Consider the following 26,348-nt stretch of genomic DNA (forward strand, 5'->3'; position numbering starts at 1 on the left):
CTTCTGTAGGTAGACATTCAGATGTTAGCAGTTCTATTCAGTCAGAAATAGAAACAGAACACATCTATATGGCATACGAACAGCCTCAGTTTACCTTTGATCAGTTATTCAGATTTAGCGAATCTGACATAACCAGGTTAAAGGAACTCCTAGAACCAGTTTATAGACCAGATTTAGATTATTATGATTACCAGATCCTAGAAGGATATTATACTCAGAAACTTGAGCATGAGCACCCAGAAATTGAACAGAATTCCCAAAGACAATATTTAAAACAGAATAAAATATTTGTCTTAGAAGAAAATTTCTTAGAATACGATACCAGTAGGAAAAACAATCTTTCAGTCGAAGATATGTTTTGCCACTCAGACCCTAGATCCAGATATTACCAACCACCAGTTGAAAGCACAGAAAGTCATATGGTAGAAGTCAAGATGGAGACATACGATAGTACTCCACCAGTACTCCCAAATCAGGTATATGAAATGGGAAACATTCCAATTAGTAGATCTAGAATCGAGCCATCAGCTCAAGAACTAGAATTTAGAACGTATGGGAAAAGATTACCAGCAGATAGAAATATAGCCCTTATGGCACAAGCAGGCACGGGATTAATGCTAGACATTGCAGCATTTGATCCTCAGTTTCACAAAGCAGTAATAGACAGATGGGAACAAGCCCTAGTTAGAAAACTTTTAGAAATGACCAATTGGCACTCTTCGGCAGAGATGTGGTCGTATTGCGAATCATTTCTAGGAGAAACAGCGAAAGGAATTGTAGAAGCATACAAAAGAGATTTTGAAATACAATATGCAGCCTTAATAGCCCAAGGACCAAATGTCTACAATTTCACGAGTTTAGTTAAAACCCTAATTATAGGAGCAGATCCTAATAGAGGAAACACCACTTACCAGAATGTAGCTATAAGACAGTTAGAACAGCTTAAGTTACATAAATGGAAATATATAGTCAGTTTTTGCAACGACTTTATAGCCCTTGCATCCCAGACAGGCAGAGCACTGGATCCAGAAATCAGTGATAAATTCTTCAGAAAACTTCCAGGCCCATTAGGAGAAGAAATATGGGAAAAATGGAAAGTTACTAATGGAGATGAAAATCAACATTTAGGAATAGGACCTAGAATTCAGTTTGTATTTACAGTCTTAAGAGACAAGTGTACAACACTTGAAATCCAGAAAGGCATAAAGAAAAATAAATTAAATTTTTGTAGCCAAGTCATATATACTCCACAACAGTATGGATATGACCAAGAAAAAAGAAAGAAAAATAAATTCTATAAATATCAGAAGAAAGCCAGTAAATACCATAAGAAAATAGCACAGACAAGAAAATATAGCTATGGATATCAGAAACATGGTTATTATCCCAGAAAGAGATATAGGAGAAGTCAATCCTATGAACAAGCATCCAGTAAAAAACAGTTCAAACCAAAACCTAAGAAACATTTTAGGAAGAAGGTTCAATCAACCCAGAACCGAAAATGTAAATGCTTTATATGTGATTCAGAGGATCATTTAGCTAATAAATGCCCTAATAAAGGGAAAAATCAGAGGAATGCAGAAAAGGCCAATCTTATGACAGAATTAGAAGATTTTGATAATATAGAATTTATAGAAATAAAGCTAGAAGATAGTGACACTGAATCAATATATAGTTTGATCAGTACAGAACCAGAAGAGATAAATTTCTTAGAAGAAAGTGATAGTAGTAGTTCAGAAGGGGAACTTCCCAGTTATCTACCAGAATATACTTTTATGATTAAAAGCAGTACAGAATGCATACACCAGTGGAAACATAATATAGGTCAAGACAGTGAACCTTGCTCAGAATGCAATGGTTATCCTTTTAGATTGTTTAGAAGCATCTGTGAACATTGTAAGAAAAACATCTGCAAGTTTTGTCTCAAGAAAAACTATCAGATAGACAGGGATTTGATAGATTTAAGTGGTAGCATACAGCAACCAGTGTTAAACCAGAATTCTAAATTAGCACTCCAGGAAGCCAAGTTAGAAGCAGCTACAATTAGATTAGATTTGGATAGAACCAAATTTCAGTTAGAAAAGCAAGTAGGAGAGCTAGAAAAGAAAATAGAAATTTTATCTATAGAATTAGAAACATATAGAATAGAAAATAGTAGATTAAGAAATCAGTTGCATGAGAAAAACCAGCCCTTAAAATCAGTCGAGGTATTAGACGACCACTGCAACATTGTTGAATCAGTCAACAGAATAGGCGAAAACAGTCTTATAGAAATAAATTGTGAGATCTTATTACCAGCTAAAGGAAAGAATTCAGGTAAGATCATAGAAACAAAAGCTATGATAGATACAGGAGCCAGTAAGAGTCACATTAGCCGTGATCTTATACCAACTGAATATTTTACCAAACCAGGATATATAGCTAGAGCAGACCTCATGAATAACACCAGCATCATTTATGACACATGTCTTATGAATAGCAGCATTAGGTTTACCAACAGACTTCAACAGCAGCATACCTACCCATTACCCATGGTATGGATAGGCGATATTAATCACAGCTATAAGTTTATCTTAGGATTAAACTTTATAGACAGCATGAATGGAAGTATCACATTTAGCAAACACTTTGTGACGTTTCATAAACGTAGTCTACAAGTAGAAACACTTCATGCCCAGAATATAGAATCAGAGTTGTCAGCTAAGCGTGGTGGAACCATAGATACAACTGAAAAAATAACAGAAAATAGAATAGTAAAGGAGAAAATAACAGAAGCATTAAGAGAAGTACCATCTCCAGACACACAGTTAAGTCTATACGAAGAAACCATAGACGATACCGTCGAAACAGAATTAGAATGGTTAATGGAAGAACAGCTAGAAGAACAGCTAATCCAGATAGACCATGATATAATAGATTTTTGCCAAATAGAACATTCTTTGTCAGTTCTTGATCGCAAAAAGAGAAAAAGAACAGATAAAGATCTGTTAGATGAATTAATTAGGTTAGCAGAGGAAACCCAGATTTTAGGAGAAAATCCAATCAAACATTGGAATAAAACCAAGACCCTAGCACACCTAGAAATCATTAATCCAGACTTTAAGATTAGTACCCAGAAAATAGTATACAATCCTCTAGATGTAAAAGAATTTGAAAAACAGATTAATGAATTACTAAATCTTAAGGTCATAACAGGAAGTATCAGTCCTCACAGAAGTGCAGCTTTTATGGTAAGAAACCATGCAGAAATCAAACGAGACAAGGCGCGAATGGTCATAAACTATAAACGCCTTAATGATAATATTCAGTTAGATAGTTATGATATACCTAGCAAAGAACAGCTTATAAATAGTATTCAAGATGCAGTAATTTTTAGTAAATTTGATTGTAAATCAGGATTTTGGCAGATTATGTTAGATCAGTCCAGCAGACCATGGACAGCATTCACATGTCCTCAAGGATGTTATGAATGGATTGTCATGCCTTTCGGTTTGAAGACAGCTCCTAGTATTTTCCAAAGAAAAATGGATAGTATATTTAAAAGTTATAATTCTTTTATTCTTGTTTATATTGATGATATTCTCGTTTTCAGTAAGACACAGGAAGAACATTATAGGCATCTTAGGATAGCTTTTCAATTGTTTATAGATAATGGTTTAATCATCAGTAAAAAGAAAATGGAACTAAATAAAGACTATATAGAATATTTAGGAGTAAAAATAGGAAAAGGAAAGATCCAGTTACAACCACACATTGCACAGAAGATATTGGAATTTCCTGACAAAATAGAAGATAAGAAAAAACTCCAGTCATTCTTAGGAACCTTGAATTATGCTAGACCTTACATAAAGGATCTTAGCAAAATCATAGGACCTTTGTACAGTAAAACAACCCCAACAGGCCAAAAATACTTCAACCAGCAAGATGTTGATCTTGTCAGAAAAATTAAGGAAATTTGCAAAAATCTACCAGAGCTAGATTTACCATTAGAATCTGATTACATAGTAATAGAAGTAGATGCAAGTGAGAAAGGATGGGGAGCAATACTCCTCAGTAAACCTACTAAATATTCAGCAAAATCAACAGAAAAGATTTGTAGATACTCTAGTGGAAAATACAAAGAAAAGGGAAATTTAGCCAGTATTGATTGTGAAATATTAGGAGTCATTAATGCCATTAATAGTTTTAAATTATGGTTATTTAAACCATTTACAGTCAGAACAGATTGTGAAGCAATTGTTAAATTTCATAAGCTTCTCAATGAGAAAAAGATTAGTACTCGTAGATGGCTTAATTTTGTAGATACCATAACAGGTAATGGTTACACAGTAGAATTTGAACATATCAAAGGAAAAGAAAACACTTTAGCAGATTATCTATCCAGAGAAATAAATACTAATATTTTTGATTTCTCAGATGGCATCTTCCAGCAGTATAACCAGTTCAACCAGAACAGATCAGAAGTTTTTAACTTTTGGGAGTATAACTCTCAGAGTTTTTCCTGAACAATCCAGATCAAAATTCAGGTACCTCATCCACAATATCAGTGAGGAACAGAAGTGTCTTTTAGATAATCTCTGGGACTCTCACAAAGATGTTCCTAGATTTTTAGGTTGTTTAAACGCTTTAAACATTTTCTTTAATCAACAAAATGGGTCAAATCCAACAAAAAGATTTTCATTTTATTGTGTAGCTATAGGCCGAGTTCCAGGAATTTATTCCTATTGGCCAGAAGTTTTAAAACAGATTGATGGAATCCCTTCCTCAACATGGAAAGGTTTTCATACTTTCTCTGAAGCAAATCAGTGGGCAAATCGCACCATTGGAAATAATTTTTATATTTCAGAGTCCTCCAGAAGATTAAACACTCAAGCAACCCTGGAGATTGCAAGTTTTGAAAATAACCAGGTTTTCAATCAACCACCTTCTAAACAGCTAAGATTTTGTGATCATTGCGAAACAATGACTAAAAATTTTAGACTTTTAAATAGGAAAAACCAAGATTTTGAGCAAACCAATCAACAGTTAATCAATAACCAGAGAAGGCTTGAAGAAAAAATAACAACTCTCAAAAAGAAGTTGTTAGAATCAGAGAAGGAGCTCGAAAAGATTAGAAGCCCTTTTACCCCACTGGTAAAAGTGAGAAAGCAGTCTTCCCCACTGGAAGATGAAGAAAAGAGTGAGTGGAGTAAGGAATATGATCCTATTGAGCTTTTACAACCAAAAGCTTTTACCTTTCTTTCAAAATTCCCTTCAGATGTTATCAACCATATTCAGCATTTAGCCAGACAAGATAGAGCCCATTTTCAGGAATTTTTATTCTCAGAGCTGATCAAAATCAATCAAAATGAAGGATGTATTCCGGGTCTCACAATTTCTTGGAAAACCCTTTATTTACAAGAAAAGGATGTTGTTCCATGCCCAGAAATCAAACCAACCTGCATTCAGATACCCTTGGAACGGATGACCTGTACTTGTCAACTCATTTACAGTATTCCCATGGCCAACATAGACATGAAGAATTTCAAACCCTTTTATCTTAATTTCAAAGATAAAATGGTAGAAATTACAGAAGCAACTCTTTTGGATTTTGGATATATTCAACAAATCATATTCCATGACCCAGAAGATACTAACAGATTTGGAAGAAAGATTGCAGCTTGTGTTCTTAATTCCATGGCAGAACAGGGTACAGCAGTAGAAGCTGTTGTGGAATCAAAACTTCCAGAATGGACGTTTACTGGACAACTCATTCCTGCTTACCATAATATTCACATCAACACTAATCCAGCCAATACAATCCTCAGACGTGTTCATCACTGCGACAATGACGCCCCATGGATTTGTGAAACAAATTCCATAAGAAAACAGATCAGACATGCTATTGCCTTCTCCATAGCAGAAGGATTCCATTATGACAGTCTATATGACTACGGAAAGGCACCATTAATATGTGAAGACCTATTTCAAAAAATTAGGTCCAACGATCACATTCCAAAACTAAAATTTCATTTTGAAACAGGACATGATAATTTAGTCAGATATTATTTGGAGCAGAAAGAACAGCAAAGAGCCATGTCAACAGGAGAAGTTTTATCCAGTCAGGAAAAAGATCATGATTATGATTTTGATGATGAGGCCGTCCAAAATCTCAATAATGCAATGGAAGGATAGAGATGAAGTGCCGACAGCATCATTGTCATCAGTAAAAGAAATTCACCGAAAGGAGAAATCATTAACAGCTTTTACTGTTTCAACCACTATCCGACAGACAGTTTCAACCACTTCCTACTATTCCAACTACCTTTCACCAGCAGCAATAATGAAGGGTCTTCTTTTTCAAAAGAGAAAGTTGAAAGATGTGACGATGCGGGCCAGAGATCACGCGGCATCTACTATTCTCTTTAGAAAACCGGATCTCTTTTGTTAATAGGTTACCGGTCATTTTAACTTTGAGTTGGTCTATAAATTGAGTCGAGTCTTTCATTAATAGATACGACTCTCCTAGCGCTTGAACACTTGCTATCCGTAAGCATTTGTTGCAATTGGTCGAGTCAATCTTCAGCAATTGAGTCTCTGTAATCAGCAGTTTGCAATAATATTGTAAGTCTTTCTTCAGTTCTCTATTGTTCTTTAGGGACTCCCGAAAGGGAACACCCCTATGATTATAAACAAGATGTATACTGTATAAACCATATGCTTGTATTACCCAAAGAGTTTTAATCCAGTTTTCATATCACGATACCTTAGAATTTTAAAATTTTTTGAGGAGTAATGACTTCAGGCCTTTAAACCATAAAGCCTTCTTGAGTCTTGTACCCGTTTAGCCAAAGGTGGCGTTGAGGGAGTAGTATTCGGAGGTAGGTTAAGAAGGAAAATAAGAAATTTCTCTAAATAGAATTTTTGACACCTAAGGAGAAAAGGATAATGAAAAGAAAGATTAATCAATGGGTAATACGATATATGATTTTAACAGTATTCAAGTTGTTTTAAACAGTTCATCTGGATCATGTGGTGGTAAGTACCGAGTAGGATTTACAAATATTTGATCACAAACCCTTTGCATATATGAACAAGAAAGAACTTATTCTAATACATATTCATAGATTACGAGAAGAAATACATTTCCAGAATTTTCTAATAGATACACTTTTAAGGACGCCCATATATATTCACAGACCTAGATATAGTACCACACTTACCAGATTTATAAGAAAAGAACAGGATAAGCTTAGAGAATTAGAAAACCAGTTAGCAGAAGCAAAATTCCAGTATCACAGAGCAAGACCATTCCAGAATTAGAACTAAATCATAATAGTTTTTTAAAATTAAGGGTATAAAATGTAATTAATTAGATTTGTCTCTATCAGAATCTCTACCAGTGTCTCTACTCATAGCAGGATTGTTGTTTGATAAGTCAAATTAAAAGGTAGGGCAAACTACCAAACCTTTTGTCTTAAATTAATTATTGTTATTGATATTTTTTATTTTTGAAGAACTTATTGATTTGTATAGGAAATATTTTGACTGGAAGCCAAAAAAAAAAAGGTTAATTATTGGCTCCCTAATTAATCTCAAAAATAACTTAATGTATTATAAATTAATTATCGGTAAATAATGAATTATACTCAAATAACAAATGTCACAAACGACATGTTGAAACTGCAAAATAGAGAGCCAACAATACCATACATTTTAATCAACAAGAAACATAATCTTAAGAGCGATGTTGGTGGCCATCTTTTGGATTCGAGGAGAATTGTCACATCTGTATTGGCAAAAACACATGTCAGTGAGAAAATATTTCGCCGATATATTAAACATGACTCGTTTGGTACTAACATACAACCACAATATATATAGGGCGTGTTTGTAATAGCTGTGGGTATTAATTTTAGATTATAGCTTCAGATTCTTGATTTTAGATTTTTGTACAAATAGATAAACATGTTTACTATAGCTGTAAAATTATCATTAAGCTGTAGTAAAAGCTAATACTGTTTATTGCAAAAAATTGAAAAATCAGCTTTCATAAACCTTAACCGAAAAGCTCCAAAAGCTACCAAAACCCAGCTTTTGGAATTTTTAGAATATCATTCCTTTTTTAGCTTTTCAAAATCTGTAGAATCCGAGAATCTATTATTTAAATTTTTTGACAAACACTCCAACTGATTTTGCAAAGCTAGAATCTCAAAATCTGCAAAATAATTTTTCGTAACCACCCACGTATAGTTATCATACCACTAGTGCTTGTCCGTGCTTACGGCACTACTCACTCCAATTGGAATTGAAATACTCTTTAAATCTTGATAGTGACTCAAAACATTATTTCAATTTTTAGGTAGCTACAAATTGCTGAAAATTAACCTCTCTTTTTTTGAACGGCGAAGTTTTTTTTTTAATTGATATGTAGTAAGCGAATACGCAAACAGTGTAGTGAAGAAATTAGCAACTCATGAAATTATGCAGAACGCTGTTCAAAATGGGGAAAAAAAAAACCCCACAAAGTCTCTACAACTCTACAAAATAGAAAAGAGCATTTAACAAACACGTGGTGGGCAATAGAAAATACCTCTCCAGATTTTGGAGGAAATGTATACAAAATAGAAGAGAGCATTTTAACAAATACATGGTGAGCAACAAAAAATACCTCTCCCGATTTGATTTCTTCCGAGGGATTTGACTGTCGAGGAGGAGTGGACGGTGGACGGTCTCAGTGCTCGGCAGTCCAAGGGGGGAGCCCCTTCCCCAAAGACAATCAACCCATAGGGGAGGAAAGGTCTCGTAGAAAGGAAGCAAGGAGAATTGCTTTCCCCCTTTTTTTGTTTTCACACACACGGAGAGAGAAAGAGAGAGAGAGCTGTGAAATTTGAATTCTGATTTTTTTTTTCCTCTTAGACAACAGATGTCATTTATGTAATATGATGGGTAAATGTGGATACTTTCATAAAATGTGAAAAAATGCATCTCAACCCTTGGATCAAACAAATCTGAACCGTTGCAACAACTTGTCCCCACACCCTTCTGTTTTATAATAGAGATATTGTAATGCTAAATGTATGATAAACAGAACAATTACAAAAACACCGCTAAATGTACGATAAACAGAACAATTACAAAAACACACAACTTACAACTTCAATTATATGCATATTCGTTTTGTAGCAGGGAGTAGTTTTTAAGGGAGTGTTTGGAAATCGTGAAAATGAATGGAAAAGTTAAAAAAAATACAATTATTCTTTTCATTTTTTTATTGAAAAAAAATGCCTTCAGTTTTACTCCATATATATATAGGGAGCTTGAGCACATGTCGGCACGTGCTCTGTATTTCTGCTAAGTAGATCGAGCTGTAATGGAGATCAAGGGATTGGCTTTATTATTTTTCTATCTGAATGAAATTTAAAAAAAAAAGAAAAAGAAATGGGATCACCCTCAGCTACCTCTGCCCCTGGAAGATAAGATAGCGTAAAATATCGCCGCGTCACAAATAACGATTTCAAATAGGGGTAACTACATCGGTAACTACATCCTGCCCTACCACCGGGGTGGTAGCATAACGGCGATCCGTTCACTCCTGCAAGGTTTTGAGTTCAGGAGGTTGCAGGTTTGAGGTATGAGATGTGGAGATTACGGCCCCCTTGTGCCTTGCAACCCTCTTGTGACCCACGAGCCCTTGGTGGAGGGGCGAAAAACTTATGAGTGATTGGTCCCTCACGCGATCAGGCGCAGGTTTGGAGTCCCTAAGTCGTGCCTAGGGAAGAGCTATTTAGTATCTCATACTCCACACTATATAGCAGAGCCATGGAACTTCAAAGGAACACAAGTGAGAAAGATCTCCTCCCCCCCCCCCCCCAAAAATATATATATATATATATATATATATATATGAATTTAGGATCCTATCACGGATTTTAAAAGAAAAAGATTGAAAAGGAATGAAAGGTATCCAAAACAACTAGAACAACCAATGTCCCATGATGCAAAGAGTCAACTTAAGCAGGCTTCAAAATTTTCACAGAAACCACACATAAACTGAGCATATTAGACATCAGTAGAAGCTCAAGAACCCCGCCAATAAGGCAAAGTGGATATTGGAGAAGTTCTCAGTGAACAGATCTCAAGTACTTTCATTGACTATGGTAACTAGTGTGTACTAAGAAGCATGAAACGGATGCGGACACATGAACTGACACGGTTATTGTAACTTAAAAGGGATGCGAATGCAGCGAGGGACACAATAAATATGACATACATATTTTTTAAGATAATTATCTGCAGACACCAAAAGTATTGAAAACAAAGACCAACTTAGCACAACAGAAAAAAGTAACACGAGTCCTACATAATTAAGATATGTATTAGAAAGACAAACTACAAGGCATAGGTGACAAGTTTGTTATAAATTTTGACTCTCGAAATATGTTATTTTACATCAAGAAGTGACACCACACCGTGACCCCATATGTATCTCACTTGAGACACGCATGTCCCCGACCTGTAAAACTTATTTCCATACATATTCCTGTGTGTCCCGACATGTCCGCCATTGATACAGCAATCACTAAGTGTGTCAGAGCTTCATAGGGAGGTGTACAAAAAGTAAACTGATGCACAAATCAGGATTTTCAGGAACTTATTCCCGTGTTCTACTTTGTGAACTAGACTGAAGAACCCAAATAACCAATCATCAACTGCAGGATTAAAGAAACAAAAATAAACACAAGTGTGAAGATTTTTAGCAGGAAATGAGGATGCAATTGGATGAACTGACTCAAATTGGCGCTCCTCAGCATTGATAGCAAAGAAATAACCTCGCACATTCTAACTCCTGCATTGAAGATAGCACTCAATCTCTTATAAATAACGAAGATCATATTTTCTCCATAGAACTTGCCCAAAGGAAATGTCCCTATGTATAGGGGCGGACCCACGTTGGGGTACGACCCCCACGCCTTTTAAAAAAAATAATAATAACAAAAATTAAGATATAAATACAAAAAAGTTTCCTACACTAGCACAAACCATTAGTATGGTGTTGTGGTTACTACAGGCCTAGAAAAGTTCTAGGTGGCTGGGTTTGATTCCTAGGCCCTCCCATCCCTTGTTCTTTTTTTGTCTCTCTATTTTTGTTCTACCTATTTTTGTTTTCTTATCCCAATCCATAATATTACGAAAATAAAATTACTAAATTACTATATCCTTTAGTTTACTTGCTCTTGACTTTGGCATTAATCTTACGGTTGTCACGCGATAGTTGAAAGGGTATTTTCAGCCATGAAGATTGTGAAAAATAGATTGTGGAATAGAATAAGTGATCAATATTCAATGGTTGAAGGATAATTAGTAATATACATACAAAGAAATATTTTTAAGATTGTGAATAATAGATGCCCCGCCAATCAAAAAAACAAAAAGGAGCCCCAGTATATGAAATTCCTGGGTCTGCCACTGCCTACGTATTTAGATCAGATGTGATGTATCCTATAATAAAACCCATCAATAGCATAAGATCCGAAACTAGTTCACAGAGTTATGAACTTTCGTGGCATCAATCTTCAGCAAGAACGCAGATTAATCTACATGACATGGTTCATGCTCATTAAAGGAAAACAATGCAATAGGAAACATAGGTCTTTGTGAACCATAAACACAGAAACGGATGGATGCAGTTTTTTTTTTTTGCTCAGCACAGATGGATGCAATTATAAGGTGTTTACATGAAAATTTGTCCCCACTCTGTTCCAAAATACTTAACCACGACAAGAAATCTTACATGGTCAGGACAAGTTATAAATGTTAGGAGTTTGTAAAAGAAAAAAAACTAGAAAGAAGAACCTGATGCTACTATCTCAACTTAAAGAACCAGCGCGGCAACAACCCATCATTCATAGTTTCGTTTACTCCTGCAAATAATTCTTAAAAATATAAAAACAAGTCACCTGCATGCATGGTTTGCACAGCAAAAAATTGGCCGACTATCTTCAAGACACCAGCAGTAAATTATCGACCACTTTTGGAGGAGCTACGGATGCCTACCCAAATCAATCTGATCTCTTCTTTGCAGTCTATCAATAGAACTAGGATCCAAAGATGCCTCTGACCTCTTCAAATTTATCTCCCATTCCTTCTGCTTCAGTTCCAATCCCATTCGTTCGTTCACTAGCATCATCCTCTCATTCTCCAGCCTCGATCTCTCTAGCTCCCTCTCTTTCTTGCCGCAGAATCTCCGCCACTTAAAGCACTGCTTCTCCAACTCAAAAGCTTCTGCTTCGATGCATACCCTTTGCTCCTGAAGTTGCACCATCTTTTTTCCAATCCACTGTCTCCTCTCCCACAGGGATTTTGTGGAATCTTGGAAAATCTCAGCCATTTCAGCTTCAAAACCACTTAGCGCACTAGGATGGGGCCCAAAACTACTATCCTCTTCATTTGGCTTCTTTTGTTCCCCCACCCTGACCCTATCTTCATTCACATCGTCATTCTCCTCATTTTCTGATTCATCGTCACTTTCATCATTTTCTTCAGCTTCTTCCTCTTCACCGTTAGTGTCCTTTGAGCATCTCACAAGAGGTAGAGAATGAACTTGCAAATCAACATCATCACAATTGGGTATCCTTTTTCCGTTATGATAAGCGCACATTTCCTGGTAAAACAGGTGCTTTGAGTTCAATATCTTTCTTATATCCTCCTTCATCTTGGTTGAGAGATTCGACATGGAGTCCATGAGAGTGGGGTCTTCCACTACCCTACACGAAGTTCCCCTCCCAAGAATGTCATTCAACTTCTTGTACCTCTTGTTCAAGTCATTAAACTTGTCTTCACACTGCTGGGGCGAAACATAACAACCCTTAGCAATCATTATTTTCGAGACCATTTTCCATTTCCCTTTCTTCTGCAAAACCCCAGATTTCCTCTTTGGTCCTTCTACACCGTCAAGAGTACCATCATCACCAACACGAGCAACCACTGCAATTAAAAGCCTAACAATATCATCAGTCCATTTCATTCGTTGCCACGGAGACCCCTTTTTACCCTTTGCCCCACTGCAATACTCGCCATTCCCATCCTCGGCATAACCAGGCTCATCTTCTTCCCCTTCTTCACTACTGCTGTTACCATTATTATTTCCAACATCAACAGAGGCAACCGCCTTCCTTTTGCCAAAATCTAGGAAACCTTTTTGGGTCGAACCCTTCGCTTCCATAAGTCTAATGGGGAGGTCATTTTCAATACCTGTTATTGAGGATTTCATTTGGCGACGATGGTGATGGGTATTAGATACGTGACCCAGTGGCGTTTGATCATGCCTTGCAATTGGCGATTCAAGGTCTAAAAACCCACAACTCGGACTCGACAAAAAACCTGCTCCCAAACCCGAATTATTCATTTTCCAATCCTATCTCAGTGCCCTAATATTGCAACTGAAAACCCATTACGCATGCTTTATACCTCGTTATGTCGATTCTTTCGTCGCAAATTTACACATCATCAACCCTCTTGATACTCTACGAAAGCCCATATACCCTAGCACTGCAACCACTGAATGGCAAAAACTCTAGACAATACTTTCCAACCCTATTTTCAAAACCCTAATGCAAAAATTAGTAACTCGTTTAACATACCAAAATATTATTGCTGTTTGTCAGATGAATGTTGAAATGAGTAGAAATAGAATCTGAAGATAAGTAGATTCGTCAGTTTACCTTGTCATGATCTGTAATGGACAAGTCTTGTTGGTCGATCGAGACAGACAGAAAGAAAGAGGAATTGTCTGATCTTGGAAACGAGGAGAGAGAGTAAGGTCTGTTTTGCTCTAGTTGGTTAATCTCCGGTACAAGTTTATTGGAGTACCTTCGAGTACACTCTCTCTCCTCCGTAGGAATTGATTCGCGCACTCTTTTTTCTATCTAGAATGTTAGCCAAAATTCAACTCGAGTACGATCGTGCAATATGTGTGGTAAAAAATTAACCTTAGTACTTTAATATAAGAAATTATTTAAATTTAGTACTATACTAATGAAATAACTTAAATTATTTGTTGTTAAATTTTTCTTAAAGAGTTCGAGCTTCGGCTTGTTTATATGTGTTCAACTTATGCACGAGCCGAGCCAAATTTTTTCTACTTTAATTAGATCAAACTCAATTGTTTTTACAAGCGATTTATACTTTTCTTATCCGGGAACGATAAGAGAAGGGATAAGGAATGATGATTAATTGAATTGAATTAAATGAGGTGGTTAAGATTTGACAAATTCAACTTTTTGTCAAATTTGACCCAAAAAAACGGACCGCCAAATACCTTTCCCAAAATTTGGCATAAAGTTTGGCTACATGGTGGGGAGCTTTCTGTCATTTTTAATTTTTTACTATGTCAAAAATTTGGCATACAGTTGATCTTGCTCTTAATTGGGAAGTGGTTTTAGCCATCTATCTGAGGCATCATACACCTTTTTATTTATTTTTATTCTTTTAAGTTTTTAACTTTGTCAAATTAAAGTGCACACAGTTCGAACTTAGCCCCCAGATGTTTTAAGCTTGTCTGAATAAGTGTTTTCATTCAACTCTTTGTTGAATTTCCCTCCCCTTCTCCCCCATACTTGATGTACCCTTATCAAGTTTCTTAATAAATTTGTTGCCATTTCCAAAAAAAAAAAAAGTGCACAAGATCCAGATCAATCCGGTTTTTTAATAGCCCATGTTTGGGGGAATTAGTGCTTAATCACACATTGGCCTCCATGTCACCTTCATAGGTGTATTTTTTAAAATCAAGCGTTGAAACCAAAAGAGAGTCCATGGTTAGCCAATTTTGGATCGTTATATATTTCGTAAGAATTTAAGGACCGAACTGTTAATTGCTGTTGGACCGAGCCAAATAAATCCACAAACCACAGGTCGGTTCGGTATGACATCTAACTCGGACCACGGTTATTTGGGAGTTCAATGTAATTTACCCATTCAATTATCTCCTCATGAAAGCGAACACGTTGTCATTTGGACCCACCTTAACTTTGCTAAAACTATGGTTATAAATCACTTTTCCAACAAATATTTGGACCCTTTTCAAGAAACACTGAGAAGGCCTCTTAAATCACTTTCAATGGTTTTTGTTTCTGAAAACAAGAACGAACACAGAAAGGAAAACAAAAAGCAAAACTGAGAACAATAGCAAACGAAGTTGAGATTCAAGATATTTTCTCGATGGAGCAATTACTAAATCCCAGTAAGTGCACGGGATTCTCGATTCAAGCAGGGTGACTAATTAAATCGAATTGCAAATTAGTCTTGTAATCACAGAAAATTTCCTGGTTCATGATATTTACCAACTAATTGCTAATGCAAGCTAATACCTCGACTATGAAGCTACTTGTTGATTCTCAGGTTAAAAGGCTTCTTGTAATACTGCAAAAGGAGCGAAGAACAAACCACGCTAATCGATGAAGCAGCCATGCAAGCACCAGCCAGCCAAGGGGGTAAGCGGACCCCGGTGAAGGGGAACAAAATCCCCGCAGCAACAGGCACGCCAAGTACATTGTATCCGAGTGCCCAAACATAGTTGAGTCGAATACGGGACATTGTCTTTTTGGACAGGTGTATGGCTGTGATTACATCTTCCAAGGTGTTCTTGATGAGAACTATGTCAGCAGCTTCTATGGCTATGTCTGTACCAGCGCCAATTGCCATTCCAACGTCTGCAGCAACTAAGGCTGGGGAATCGTTTATTCCGTCTCCCACCATGGCCACCGTCATACCCTCCATCTGCATTTGTAGGGTAGTTCAAATCGTCAAAAAAGACGAACAAATTATGTGAACATGCTTATTCGATGTATTCTAAATAAGACTGTTGAATCCCTTCATTGTGGTTTTCCATGTGCGCTAGTACATCAATAATGGTTTTCACCGAAGTCCTAACATAAACACAATTAGTAAGTGCATATTTCAGGCAAACCAATAAAAATGACCATGTCTGTTCGGTTCTACATCTTTCAAACTGAATGACAATCGAACATCACGCAACCAACAAGAAAAACAGAATTGAAGCATCTGATGAAAGCCAACTAACACTAAAGGATTACGTTGTAAAGCATAGCCGGCTGCCTTTTACCAACACAGAACTATTTCCACAGGGAAAGGATAACCAAACTACCAGAATCTGTGATAAAAATACAACCAGAGTCCCACTTATGAATCCATGCACTAACAAACCCCATTGGCTGACTTCTTCATCTCACCTTGATTAACATAGTAAGTCCACTATTAATGGAAATCAGTTTTAGATGATAAACAGTACTTAGCAGAGGATGTCATGCGGGTCCACTGACTTCATATGTAAACCTAAGACCCTTTATTCCTCTAGAAACATATAGGAACCAACTTAGCAATCCAAGTTCGAAGTTTAGAAATCACTAGTTTAACGGTTGGACTGATTTTACACACTGCATGGAAGTCAATGTAGTAAGGTAAGGGCAAGCATTTTAAGCTTTGGTAACCAATTGCCTTAGGCAGTCATTACTATTCCCTCTGGTCTAGGAATTCATAATTTTACCCCAATTATGCAGTCAAACACTCGTTTACCGATTGGCTAACGAAAATTCGACTATCGAATTCACAATTAAAGTTGATCTGAGCATAACTTGAAGATACGAAGTACCTGCAAATCTTTTATTTTATTGGCCTTTCCCAATGGATCAGTCTCAGCAAACACTTTCTGAATTCCAACCTGCTTCGCTACTGCAGTTGCTGTAGCCCAGTTATCCCCAGTGACCATGATGCTCGAGATTCCCATTGATTGGAGATAAGCTATGACACGTTCAGCCTCAGGTTTCACCGGATCAGTCACGGAAAAAGCTCCAGCAACCTTTTGGTCAATGGCAACTAGAACACACGTATGAGCCAGTTGCTCAGCATCTGAAATGTAGTTGTCAACCTCAAGATCAATTGAGACATTAAAAGACTGCATAAGCCTCTTGTTCCCAACAAATACCCTTCTCTCTCCAACTTTTCCACCTACCCCGGATCCTGGGTGCACTTCAAAGTCCTTCACCTCCTTGATGTGTACCGTTCGAGACCCGTAATTCTGCCTTATCTTCTTCGCATGCCCCAACACAGCTTTTGCTATTGGGTGCTCGCTATTTGCCTGAAGTTGAGAAAAAATTATGAACATTTACACAATGGTTTTCCTTTACATGACAATAAATTCACGATTCACATCTCCTTTCAGTATATTTTCTTGACGCACGTGATTGTGATCTTCTGATGTTCTCCAGATTATCCATTGCATTAACCACATCAAAACAGACACCAAGATAACTAAGTAAATAAACATCCGCTTTTCAAACTGACATAAAGTATCAATTTAGGTTTGGGTAATTGCAAACAGTCTTGCCACATGTTTTAGTAAACACTCCCGTCCCGTGCACCCTTTTGAACATATCTTTAGGTGGCACCTAAAATTCATACAGTGCATATATCTTGAATTTTACATTGAGACTACGAACAAGAAACCAACCTCTGCAGCAATAGTCACATCGCAGAATTCCTCCACGGAGAATTTCGAAAAGAGCATGGCACCTACCACTGCTGGCTTTCCAATAGTCAATGTCCCTGTTTTATCAAAAACAACTGTTTTTACCTGCATGGTCAAAATATGGGTCCATTAAGATCTGAACAAAAAAATTGAAGGTAAATAGTGACAGGAGATGAACTGCTAAACGAGCTCTGTTCCTGTCCAGAGTGAAAAAAAGGGGGCGTGGGGGGATAAGGAAACCGCCATCACTATTACAGCTTAGGTATGATAATGTCACAAATTTATAATCTGAAAGGAGTATACTACCCAAAAGGCAAAAACCATATAACAAAAATCAGAGACCAGTATTTTCCATCGCCGTGAAGGAATAACCAACAAAAGATTGATTGTTTAAATAAAAAAAATCTGGAATAAAATGGAATGGATATTCACCAATGCAGAATTTGTATTATTTTAAGTGATGTCAAAGTCCTTCAGGTTAGTGTTTGCATAGAGAATATAGATAAGCAGTGGACAGTCACCAAATTTCCCAGAAAGCATCCGCCTACGAAATCAGAATAGAACCACTCCATTGATCCCCAAGAATTTCAAAATCACTCACCAACATGAATGAACTTCTTTCGAGCCACATGTAGAAAATATAGTCGAATGTAAACACATATTTCAGAGAGAATATGGTCGAAGATGTGTAGGTTTTCGAGGGCAAACACCTTGTGAGCCTTTTCAAGTGCATTTCCACCCTTTATAAGAACCCCTTGTGAAGCTCCCTTGCCTGTGGCAACCATGACTGCTGTAGGGGTTGCTAGCCCCAGAGCACAGGGACATGCAACAACCAGTACCGAAATGCCAAATTGCAGTGCAAGCTCAAAAGCATCCATGGCTTTTGGTATCCAATGCTTAGGGTAGATACCAGCTTCACCGGTGATAAACCATCCCAACCATGTTATAAATGCAGCCAGAACAATCTGAAATTTAAGCAATAATATAAGTAAAATTTTCTTATAATGTGAACTACTAAAAACGCAAAATCTGCATAAATTTTGGCACGATGGACACAAACTGCAAGCCATCCCTGTCATCAAAGCTATATCCTAAAAGCACAAATGTAAATGATTTTTAAGGTAACAGTTGTCTTCGTGAAGTCTTACATCTAGGTGAACAGATGCGGTAAGATATTCATATGTTCATCCAATTCTTAAAGCATGTAGAACGAATACCCCTTTATGTCCTGCCAAAAAGGCACTTCACCACCAAGCCAATATTGTGGCAAGAATAAAAGGCTAGATTTGTTCCTTACTGAGAAATGAAGGTCATTAAAACTACGGCAGAAGGAGGAGGTGTCAGGATTATTCACGCTTTCCCTCCACTAGTGAAATGATGATCTTGTCTTGTAGCACAAAACTGGATGCATTCTGAAAACTTCATGCTAAATGGTGGCATAAAGTGGCTTTGGGGCTTCCCACTGGCAACGGCTTGGCTACCTGATATCATGGCTTGTGGGTGGTTGTAGGTAGCCAGGGTTTACCCAATAGGCGTTTGGTACAAATTGGCCTTGTCACACACACCAAAAAAGGGGCACTTGTATGTTACATAAGTCCATAATGAATGTAGTTTTTTTCACTGGTAAAAAAGATGATATTCTATGGGGAAATTTTGTCAAAAAGAATGGGCCACGATAGATGCAATATGCAAGGAACAAAGAGCACGTCACTGGATTTTGGGTTGCAGTATGTTCTGCTGATATCTTTATTGCCTCACCAACATGATTTGAATTTCACAATTCATGGCCAGTTTCTGAATCCTGATTTTGCCTTTATAGAGTTATGGCAGATGAAAATTTAGCATAAAAGGTGAGGAAACTATGCAAAAGCTTCTAATAAAATTATAAAAGATCCTTTTACAGAAATCAAATTTGATTCGGCATAAAGGGAGAATGAACTCACTGTAGGTACAAAATACTTCGAAATCTGATCAGCTAGCTTCTGAACAGGTGCTCTGGAAAGCTGAGCAGCTTCAACTATCTGGACTATCTGGGAAAGCGCAGTCTCTGCACCAACATGAGTGGCCTTAACAAGTAAACATCCATTCTCATTCACGGTTCCACCAATAACCTGTTCATGATATTATTTAAAGATCCAATTTCCTGTCAGCATTTCTATAACTGCACAAGTATCACAAGGCTAGAGACTTATGTAGCATGCTGTTTGCTATTTTTCGATGTGTCGGCGAATGGAGGAAACCGTTAACTGCTTTCCGATAGTTCAGCTCAAAGGTCTCTTTTCAGGAGGGCAAGGAATGATTGGAGAGTGCTCCTTTGTGCCTCATGTGGTGCCTCTACGGAGGGAAAGAAGCCAGAAGACCTACAGGCGCACAAAAGGTGATACCTATATTCAAGTTAACCTAACTTCATTTGTCTTTTTGAAGACAATTTTGGTTCATTAGTTCATGTTTTTTCTCAAGGAGAGGGGTCATGAGTCTTCCTTTATGTTGGTGGATTTTGTAATGAAGTCACTTGTTGGGAAGGCCTTATGGTCTTTTTAAATTATTTAAATTTTAAATCTTTTCTTTTCTGAGGTCAAGAGATGATGCAAGTTGGCATCATGTTAATAACTTAATACAAATACTTTGAAAGAGAAGAAGATACATGTAAAACTGAGCAAGTCTGAGTTTTGGCTAGATCATGTGGTATTTTTTGGCCAGGTGGTTTCAGGTGAAGGTATTTTGATTGGTCCTAAGAAGTTAACGGCAAAAAGGAAGTCAAAAGTATCAATTTTACTACGAAAGGCAAACAAAACATCTGTACCTTGTCACCAGGACTTTTAGTTACTGGCATTGCTTCTCCCGTGACCATACTCTCATTCACATGACTCCGACCATTAATAACAATGCCATCAACAGGAACCTTCCCCCCAGGGATAATCTTAATTATGTCGTTCTTCTGTAGTAGTTGAGTGCTGATTTCCATCTCTGAGACGACATTACCATCACCATCCAATGTTAACAAGTGAGCTATATCAGGGGCAAGGTCAGCCAACTTCGATAAAGCATCGGATGTCTTTCCTTTAGCCACAACTTCCAAATATTTTCCTAGGAGAATAAATGATATCAACATAGCACTAGTCTCAAAGAAATCCTGCCCTTCAAAAGTATCTGAAGTCAAAGCTTTTGTCACTACATATACTGAGTAAAAGTAAGCAGCATTAGTGCCCAATGCAACCAGAACATCCATGTTAGCAGATCTTCGTCTCAGAGCATGATATGATCCCACATAAAACCTGAAAAGGAGATCCAAAATCATGAGACACTGAGATTTTTGGATCTAAAAAAGAATCCATTAACATGATTGGATCAAGGATCAAAGTTTCATTTTGGTATGTTGTTTCCATTAGATAGGATAAGGAAGTGTTTTGCACCATTTGTGAACGTTTCAGAAGCATTCTAAAACGGTAAAACCTAGCCATAACATAATGAGATTGTTGAAAGATTGGGAAATGCATGAACATGTCAGTGTGGCATATTTTTAACAAGTTCCGAAACAACTCAATGTAAATTAGGTATGTTTACATGTTTGCCATTTCTTGGTGCATCGGTAGGTTCAAACTTCGAAATAGTGGGGATTCTACCAATAATTTCATTGTAGTCTCCTCGAAGGAAACCAAATTTGGATACAGAAAAAGTGATAAGCAATTAGTACAATACCTTCGGCCAACGATAAATTGCACTGGCGTGCAAAGAACCCATCTTATAAGCATCCCAACAGTGAGCATGTGGTGAACCTTATAGTCTAACCAGTTCCCATAAGGCCGAAGCATGGGAAGTACCATGGAGAAAATAAAAACCGGAACTGAACATAAACAACTCCATAAGAACTGGATTCTATGTGTCTGGATTTCATGCTGCCTCTCTGTTTCTCTAGGTCGTGGTGGGATGTACACACTTGCATTGTAAAAGTTGGAGCTGCCGCCTGCTTCATGAATGCGATTTATAAGAGACCTTGGTCCTGTGATATCTGAGTCATAGCTAACACTAACCTTATGGTGTTCCATGTCCATTTCAACATGATTAACTCCTTCCAATGACTCAAGGGAGGATAGAATACTAATCAAATCTTTAGCGGACTTGATTCCTTCAAGTTGTAGGTGCACTTTATTCACATCATTTCCAGAACTTATGAGATCAGCTCCAAAGCCAGCATCCTTTACTGCTTCAATTATACGATCAGTATTGGTGACATTTGGATCAAAGTGAACTTTTGCTTCTTCCAAGGCCAGACCCACGACTGCTTTTTTCACTCCATCAACCATGGAAAGGGCATGCTCAGAAGACTCAGAACAGTTTGTGCATGCCATCCCTTTAATTCTAAGTCGGCATACTGCTATATCTTGGTTGCGGAATTCACCAACTTGGAAACCTGTGGCTTCCACAGTTTCTTTAATTGTTTTTGCCTAATAGTCATTGTGAATGAATAAGTCCACCAGATTACAACATGTCAAGTTGCATATAAAGATTAGGATAAAAAAAGTTGCTTGTAAAGATTGGACTAGTGTCTAAATTAGGCTTCACATTAGGTATCCAAGCTTAAAAGAAAAAAAATCGAATGCATTTAGAGTTGTTATAATAGAAAAAACGGAAAAGGATATGCCTCTAAAGATGCAGTATTTTTGGCTTTAAGGCATTGAGGCCAGGCTCTTCCACCAAAAACTGCCAGGAGCAATGTCTCTATAGTTAAGCTGCAAGTCTTCCAAAGTATGTAAAAGTTGCAGTACAAAAAGTGCTTGTGGATTGAAAATATAGCAAAGGTGATACACCTTTCAATCTCAATTTTCTCTTGTTCCTTTTTGCTGCTGTAGAGGACATGAGACATGATTACCAAAACAAAAGAGGATAAACATGGCACTTACGTACTCTTTCGTCCATACATGCATGTGTATGGAAAAAAGACAGTCCATATTGAGCAGCCATGATGACTTATGCTTGGGTAGATACTTTCATTTGTAACTGGCGTTACTTGATCACTCATTCTATTCTAAAATCTTCAAAGTCGTTTTTGTGACTTCGGCTCTCTTCTTTACCTCCAAACGAACAAAAAAAGAGGCAAACGAATTTGTCTTGGCCCATACATACCACCTAACATATAGACTTAGGCATAATCAAGCTAAAACTAGAATAAAACTAAGTGGACAGTCATACCCCAATCAACTGTTGATTGGGGTATGGTTGCTGAGTTATGCAAAGCAAGAGTTGATTTGTGGGTGATCTCAGCGATGAATATCAAGGATTACAGCATCCAAGATTTTGTTAGATGTCTCCATGGGGTTTGGTCTTTGAAGGTTTGAAGGATTTCCCGGAAACTGTTATCTTCAGTTTTGTATCGGCTGCCACTGTTTTCAATTTTTTTTATTTTCTGTTTTTGTGATTGGTTTCTTGCCAATCTTGGTGTTTCGAGGCTTGCACTGCTATGCCATCTCCTCTTAGTCATTGTAACTCATCGTATTGATAATATTTCTTTGCTGAAAAAAGTACATAGTTGTAATCAAACTCAAGTTAACTTCATTCTTTGTTCTTTATCCACAGGCAAAGGTAGAAAATGATAAACCGAACATAAGCAAGCGAGAGAGAGGGAGAAGGAAATGGTACAAGAGCTATCCCATATACTCATACAATCTAGTTGATACACAATCTTTACGTCTGTGATTCCAATTCAACTTACAGTGATGAGGTCTGGCATGAATCTGACCACAGCTTGGCCTTCAAGTGGTGAAACCATAGCATTTTTTACACCATTAAGCTTCCGGAGTGCAGATTCTATGGATGTTGAACTTGATGCACATTTGATGCCTCTTATCAGGAATTTTATAGTCTTAACTTTGTCATCCCCTTTATGAATTGGAGGAGAAAGGCTAACTGCAACACTCTCTGATGATCGCAAAAATGGTGCTTTCAGATCACCCTTTCCATTAACTTCCAATTCTCCGCCCATAACTGCAAATCATCAACTCTAAACAAGAATCAATCGTTAACAGAATTTAAACTCTCCATGCATAATGTACCAGCCATCCAAGGGTAAACGCAAATATTCAGAGCCAAAGAGAAGTCAATTCGATAAACATTGTCAGTAACAAACAACTCAAATCACTATAAAGCAGCGAAGGCAAAAATTAAAAAAGTACTGTTTTCCAGTTCAAACCCAAATACCTTAGTTCGAGAAAGAAAAAAATATGGCTAACAATTCAAATTAAGTATGTTCCATTTCAAATCCTAATAAACTCGATGTCTGGCCCAATAGACCCACTAATTTGGGAACCAAATCCCAACCAGCCACTAGCCGGGGGTGGTTAAAGCTGGGGCAAAGCCCCATGTGGATTGTCCTAATACATGAATATAGCACGTTGCAAGGAGTCAAACTCCACACTAAAATTTCAGACGACAATGATTGTCAGGTGACTACGACTGTGCCACCTAGGTCCTTCAAATTTACATAATTAATGCAAAATGTGATACATATAAAAATTCATGTATTGATTCGACCACAGCTCACTAAAATTCCACTAGCTTGAATGAAAAATCCCAGTCAAACAATCTACTATCGACTTCAAACATCCCACATTAAACAGCGACAAGAAGCATTTTTTACACAATAACTTCCAAATTCCCAAAGATACGGTCGTACTTGTACCTCAAATCACAACCACCCACTAGAAGGGCCTAATTAAAGGTGGGGAAAAGCCCATATAGATTGGCCTAGTACAGGAATTGATAGCACGCTGATGGGAGTCTAACCCTGTCTAAAGCTTCAGATTGCTAGGTAGTGCCACTGCATATTAACACACACTGGGCATGTATACATTAGTTAATGAATGATCTGAGCCCAGCTCTCTAAAATTACACCAAATTTAAATAAAAGACAAAGTAGAAACGATCTAAACTCCCACATTATACAGCAACAAGAGTCAATTTTAAACACAATAACTTCCAAATTCCCAAAGATACGGTTGTACTTGTACCTCAAATCTCAACTGGCCACTAGCGGGGCCTAATTAAAGCAAGGGAAAAGCCCCATTTAGATTGGCCTAATATAGGAACTGATAGCTATTAGGATCGTCACACACACACGCATGATATACGAGTATAAACAGTAAAGAAATCAACACAGAGATATACGTGGTTCCCCAAAGCTAGGTACGTCCACGGGAGCGAGAGCGACTGCTGTTCTTTATTATCACAGTATGGAATAAGGTTTACAACATAGAGTATTTATACCTACTCTATTCTAACCCTAACCGGATTTGGCCTGTACCCCAAAAATACCCTTGTACGATACCGTACCATACCGCAGGGGGCGTAGCCCCCTACACCCCCCAATTACGGAACGCCTGGGCCTTCAGCTACACTCCACTTGTTACGCTTCGCTCCACTCATTCTGCTACGCTCCAGCATGTGGCCTTCTTTCTAGAAGGCCTTAGTATATCTTCATACTTAACATATGAGCCACAGTTCTAACAATAGCACGTTGGTGGGAGTCTTACCATGACTAAAGTTTCAGATTGCTAGGTGGCTACCACTGCGCTAACCCTGAGTCCTTCAAATATACAATGTTAACACACACTCTACATAGATACAACAGTTCATGTATTGATCCGAGCACGGCTCTCTTAAGAAAAAAACTTATGAATAGTAAAGGAAAAGAAAATTAAAAAATTTTCCCTTCCAGAGAAAGACAGAAGAAAATAAAAGTTTTGAGTTCAATGAATAGTAAATTTTCTCTCCTATTTTCCTCCCTTTTCCTTTTCCTTTCCTTTCTTTTCTATAAGTTCCAAACAGAGCCTAAAATTACGCCAACTCTTAAGAAAAAAAACAAAGTTGAAACGATCTAGACTCCCCACATTGAACAGCAACAAGAAGCCATTAAACACAAAATAAACTTCCAAATTCCCAAAAGTACAGTTTTTTACCTAAATCTCGCAGCGAAAAGAAGCCTGGTTCAATCACACAGTCACATCTCTCCAATCTCAAAACACTAATCCGTATACAGTATATACTCCTACATGTGAACATATATATAGTGGGGTGTGTGCGTGTGTCCACAACACAAACATTTCAAGGAATACCTTAATTACGTGATAGTGCTATCTGATAACGACCCAATCACGTGGCGCGGGAATCAAAGAGGGCTTTCTTTCTTTCTTTTTCTTGAGGAACTTTTTCGGGAAAAAAAACTGTGGATAACGTTAGAGCAGAGAATCACAGAGTGGTCACCATATTATGATAATTAGGGTTTATACACGAGAGAGAGAGAGAGAGAGAGAGAGAGAGAGAGAGAGAGAGAGAGAGAGAGAGAGAGAGAGAGGGTACGTCGGTTAGCGGAGCAAACTTCTGCAACAGTGTTCGTGTTCACTAGGGTTTTCTCGGTGGGTTTTTGGAAACTTTTGAATCCAACGTCTTATATGGTGGGGTCTCCACTTCCCACCAAAGATTAATAACGTCGGATCAAGAACCGCGTAGCTTTGGGAAATTCTATTCACGCCCTCTAATTTCTGGGGTCCTATCTCCTTTGTTCAGTAAATCCTTGTGCCTCTGTATCAGAGATTTTTCGGCCGTTAGATTACGTAATTTTTTAATATTTTAAATCCAACAGTGGTAAAACTCACGGCACAAAGGCATAAGAATTTTCGGCAGAAAAAGGATCATGTCTCCTAATTTCTCGTACTCACACGAAACTCGAAAAATTCTCATAAATTGACAAATTACTCCTTGGTTTCGTAATTGATTTTCACACCCCTTTTTATCTCTTTTGTTCTCTTATGATGTAAATTTATAAAATTAA

General features: G+C 37.4%; 2 protein-coding genes across 8 annotated transcripts; both read right to left on the bottom strand.

The window, feature by feature from the left end:
* Window positions 1–10,394: 10,394 nt before the first annotated feature.
* LOC131314611 (uncharacterized) lies at window positions 10,395–13,875 on the bottom strand. Of its 4 annotated transcripts, XR_009196460.1 has the most exons (4): window positions 13,704–13,862; window positions 11,940–13,575; window positions 10,772–10,828; window positions 10,547–10,691 (listed from the first exon to the last, which is right to left on the bottom strand). XR_009196460.1 is itself a non-coding variant. In XM_058343387.1 (2 exons), exon 2 carries the CDS (start codon window positions 13,385–13,387, stop codon window positions 12,023–12,025), a length of 1,365 nt encoding a protein of 454 aa, XP_058199370.1. In that variant the 5' UTR covers window positions 13,388–13,575; window positions 13,704–13,875; the 3' UTR covers window positions 11,659–12,022. The 4 variants fall into 4 exon arrangements, 1 of the variants encoding a protein (XP_058199370.1); XR_009196461.1 differs by lacking the exons at window positions 10,547–10,691; window positions 10,772–10,828 and adding an exon at window positions 10,395–10,522; XR_009196458.1 differs by lacking the exon at window positions 10,547–10,691 and having other exon boundaries at window positions 10,698–10,828.
* A 1,279-nt stretch (window positions 13,876–15,154) lies between these two features.
* On the bottom strand, window positions 15,155–25,825 carry LOC131314608 (copper-transporting ATPase HMA4-like). Of its 4 annotated transcripts, none has more exons than XM_058343384.1 (9): window positions 25,633–25,825; window positions 23,235–23,506; window positions 21,224–21,969; window positions 20,328–20,799; window positions 19,468–19,635; window positions 18,235–18,489; window positions 17,507–17,629; window positions 16,649–17,134; window positions 15,155–15,756 (listed from the first exon to the last, which is right to left on the bottom strand). In XM_058343384.1, the coding sequence occupies exons 2-9, from the start codon at window positions 23,502–23,504 to the stop codon at window positions 15,361–15,363; spliced, it is 2,916 nt and encodes a 971-aa protein (XP_058199367.1). In that variant the 5' UTR covers window positions 23,505–23,506; window positions 25,633–25,825; the 3' UTR covers window positions 15,155–15,360. The 4 variants fall into 4 exon arrangements, with proteins under 4 accessions (XP_058199367.1, XP_058199366.1, XP_058199364.1 ...); XM_058343383.1 differs by having other exon boundaries at window positions 23,235–23,520; XM_058343381.1 differs by lacking the exon at window positions 25,633–25,825 and adding an exon at window positions 25,477–25,618.
* Window positions 25,826–26,348: the final 523 nt, after the last annotated feature.

The sequence above is a fragment of the Rhododendron vialii genome, chromosome 13a (assembly GCF_030253575.1).
Source record: "Rhododendron vialii isolate Sample 1 chromosome 13a, ASM3025357v1".
NCBI classification, from domain to species: domain Eukaryota; kingdom Viridiplantae; phylum Streptophyta; class Magnoliopsida; order Ericales; family Ericaceae; genus Rhododendron; species Rhododendron vialii.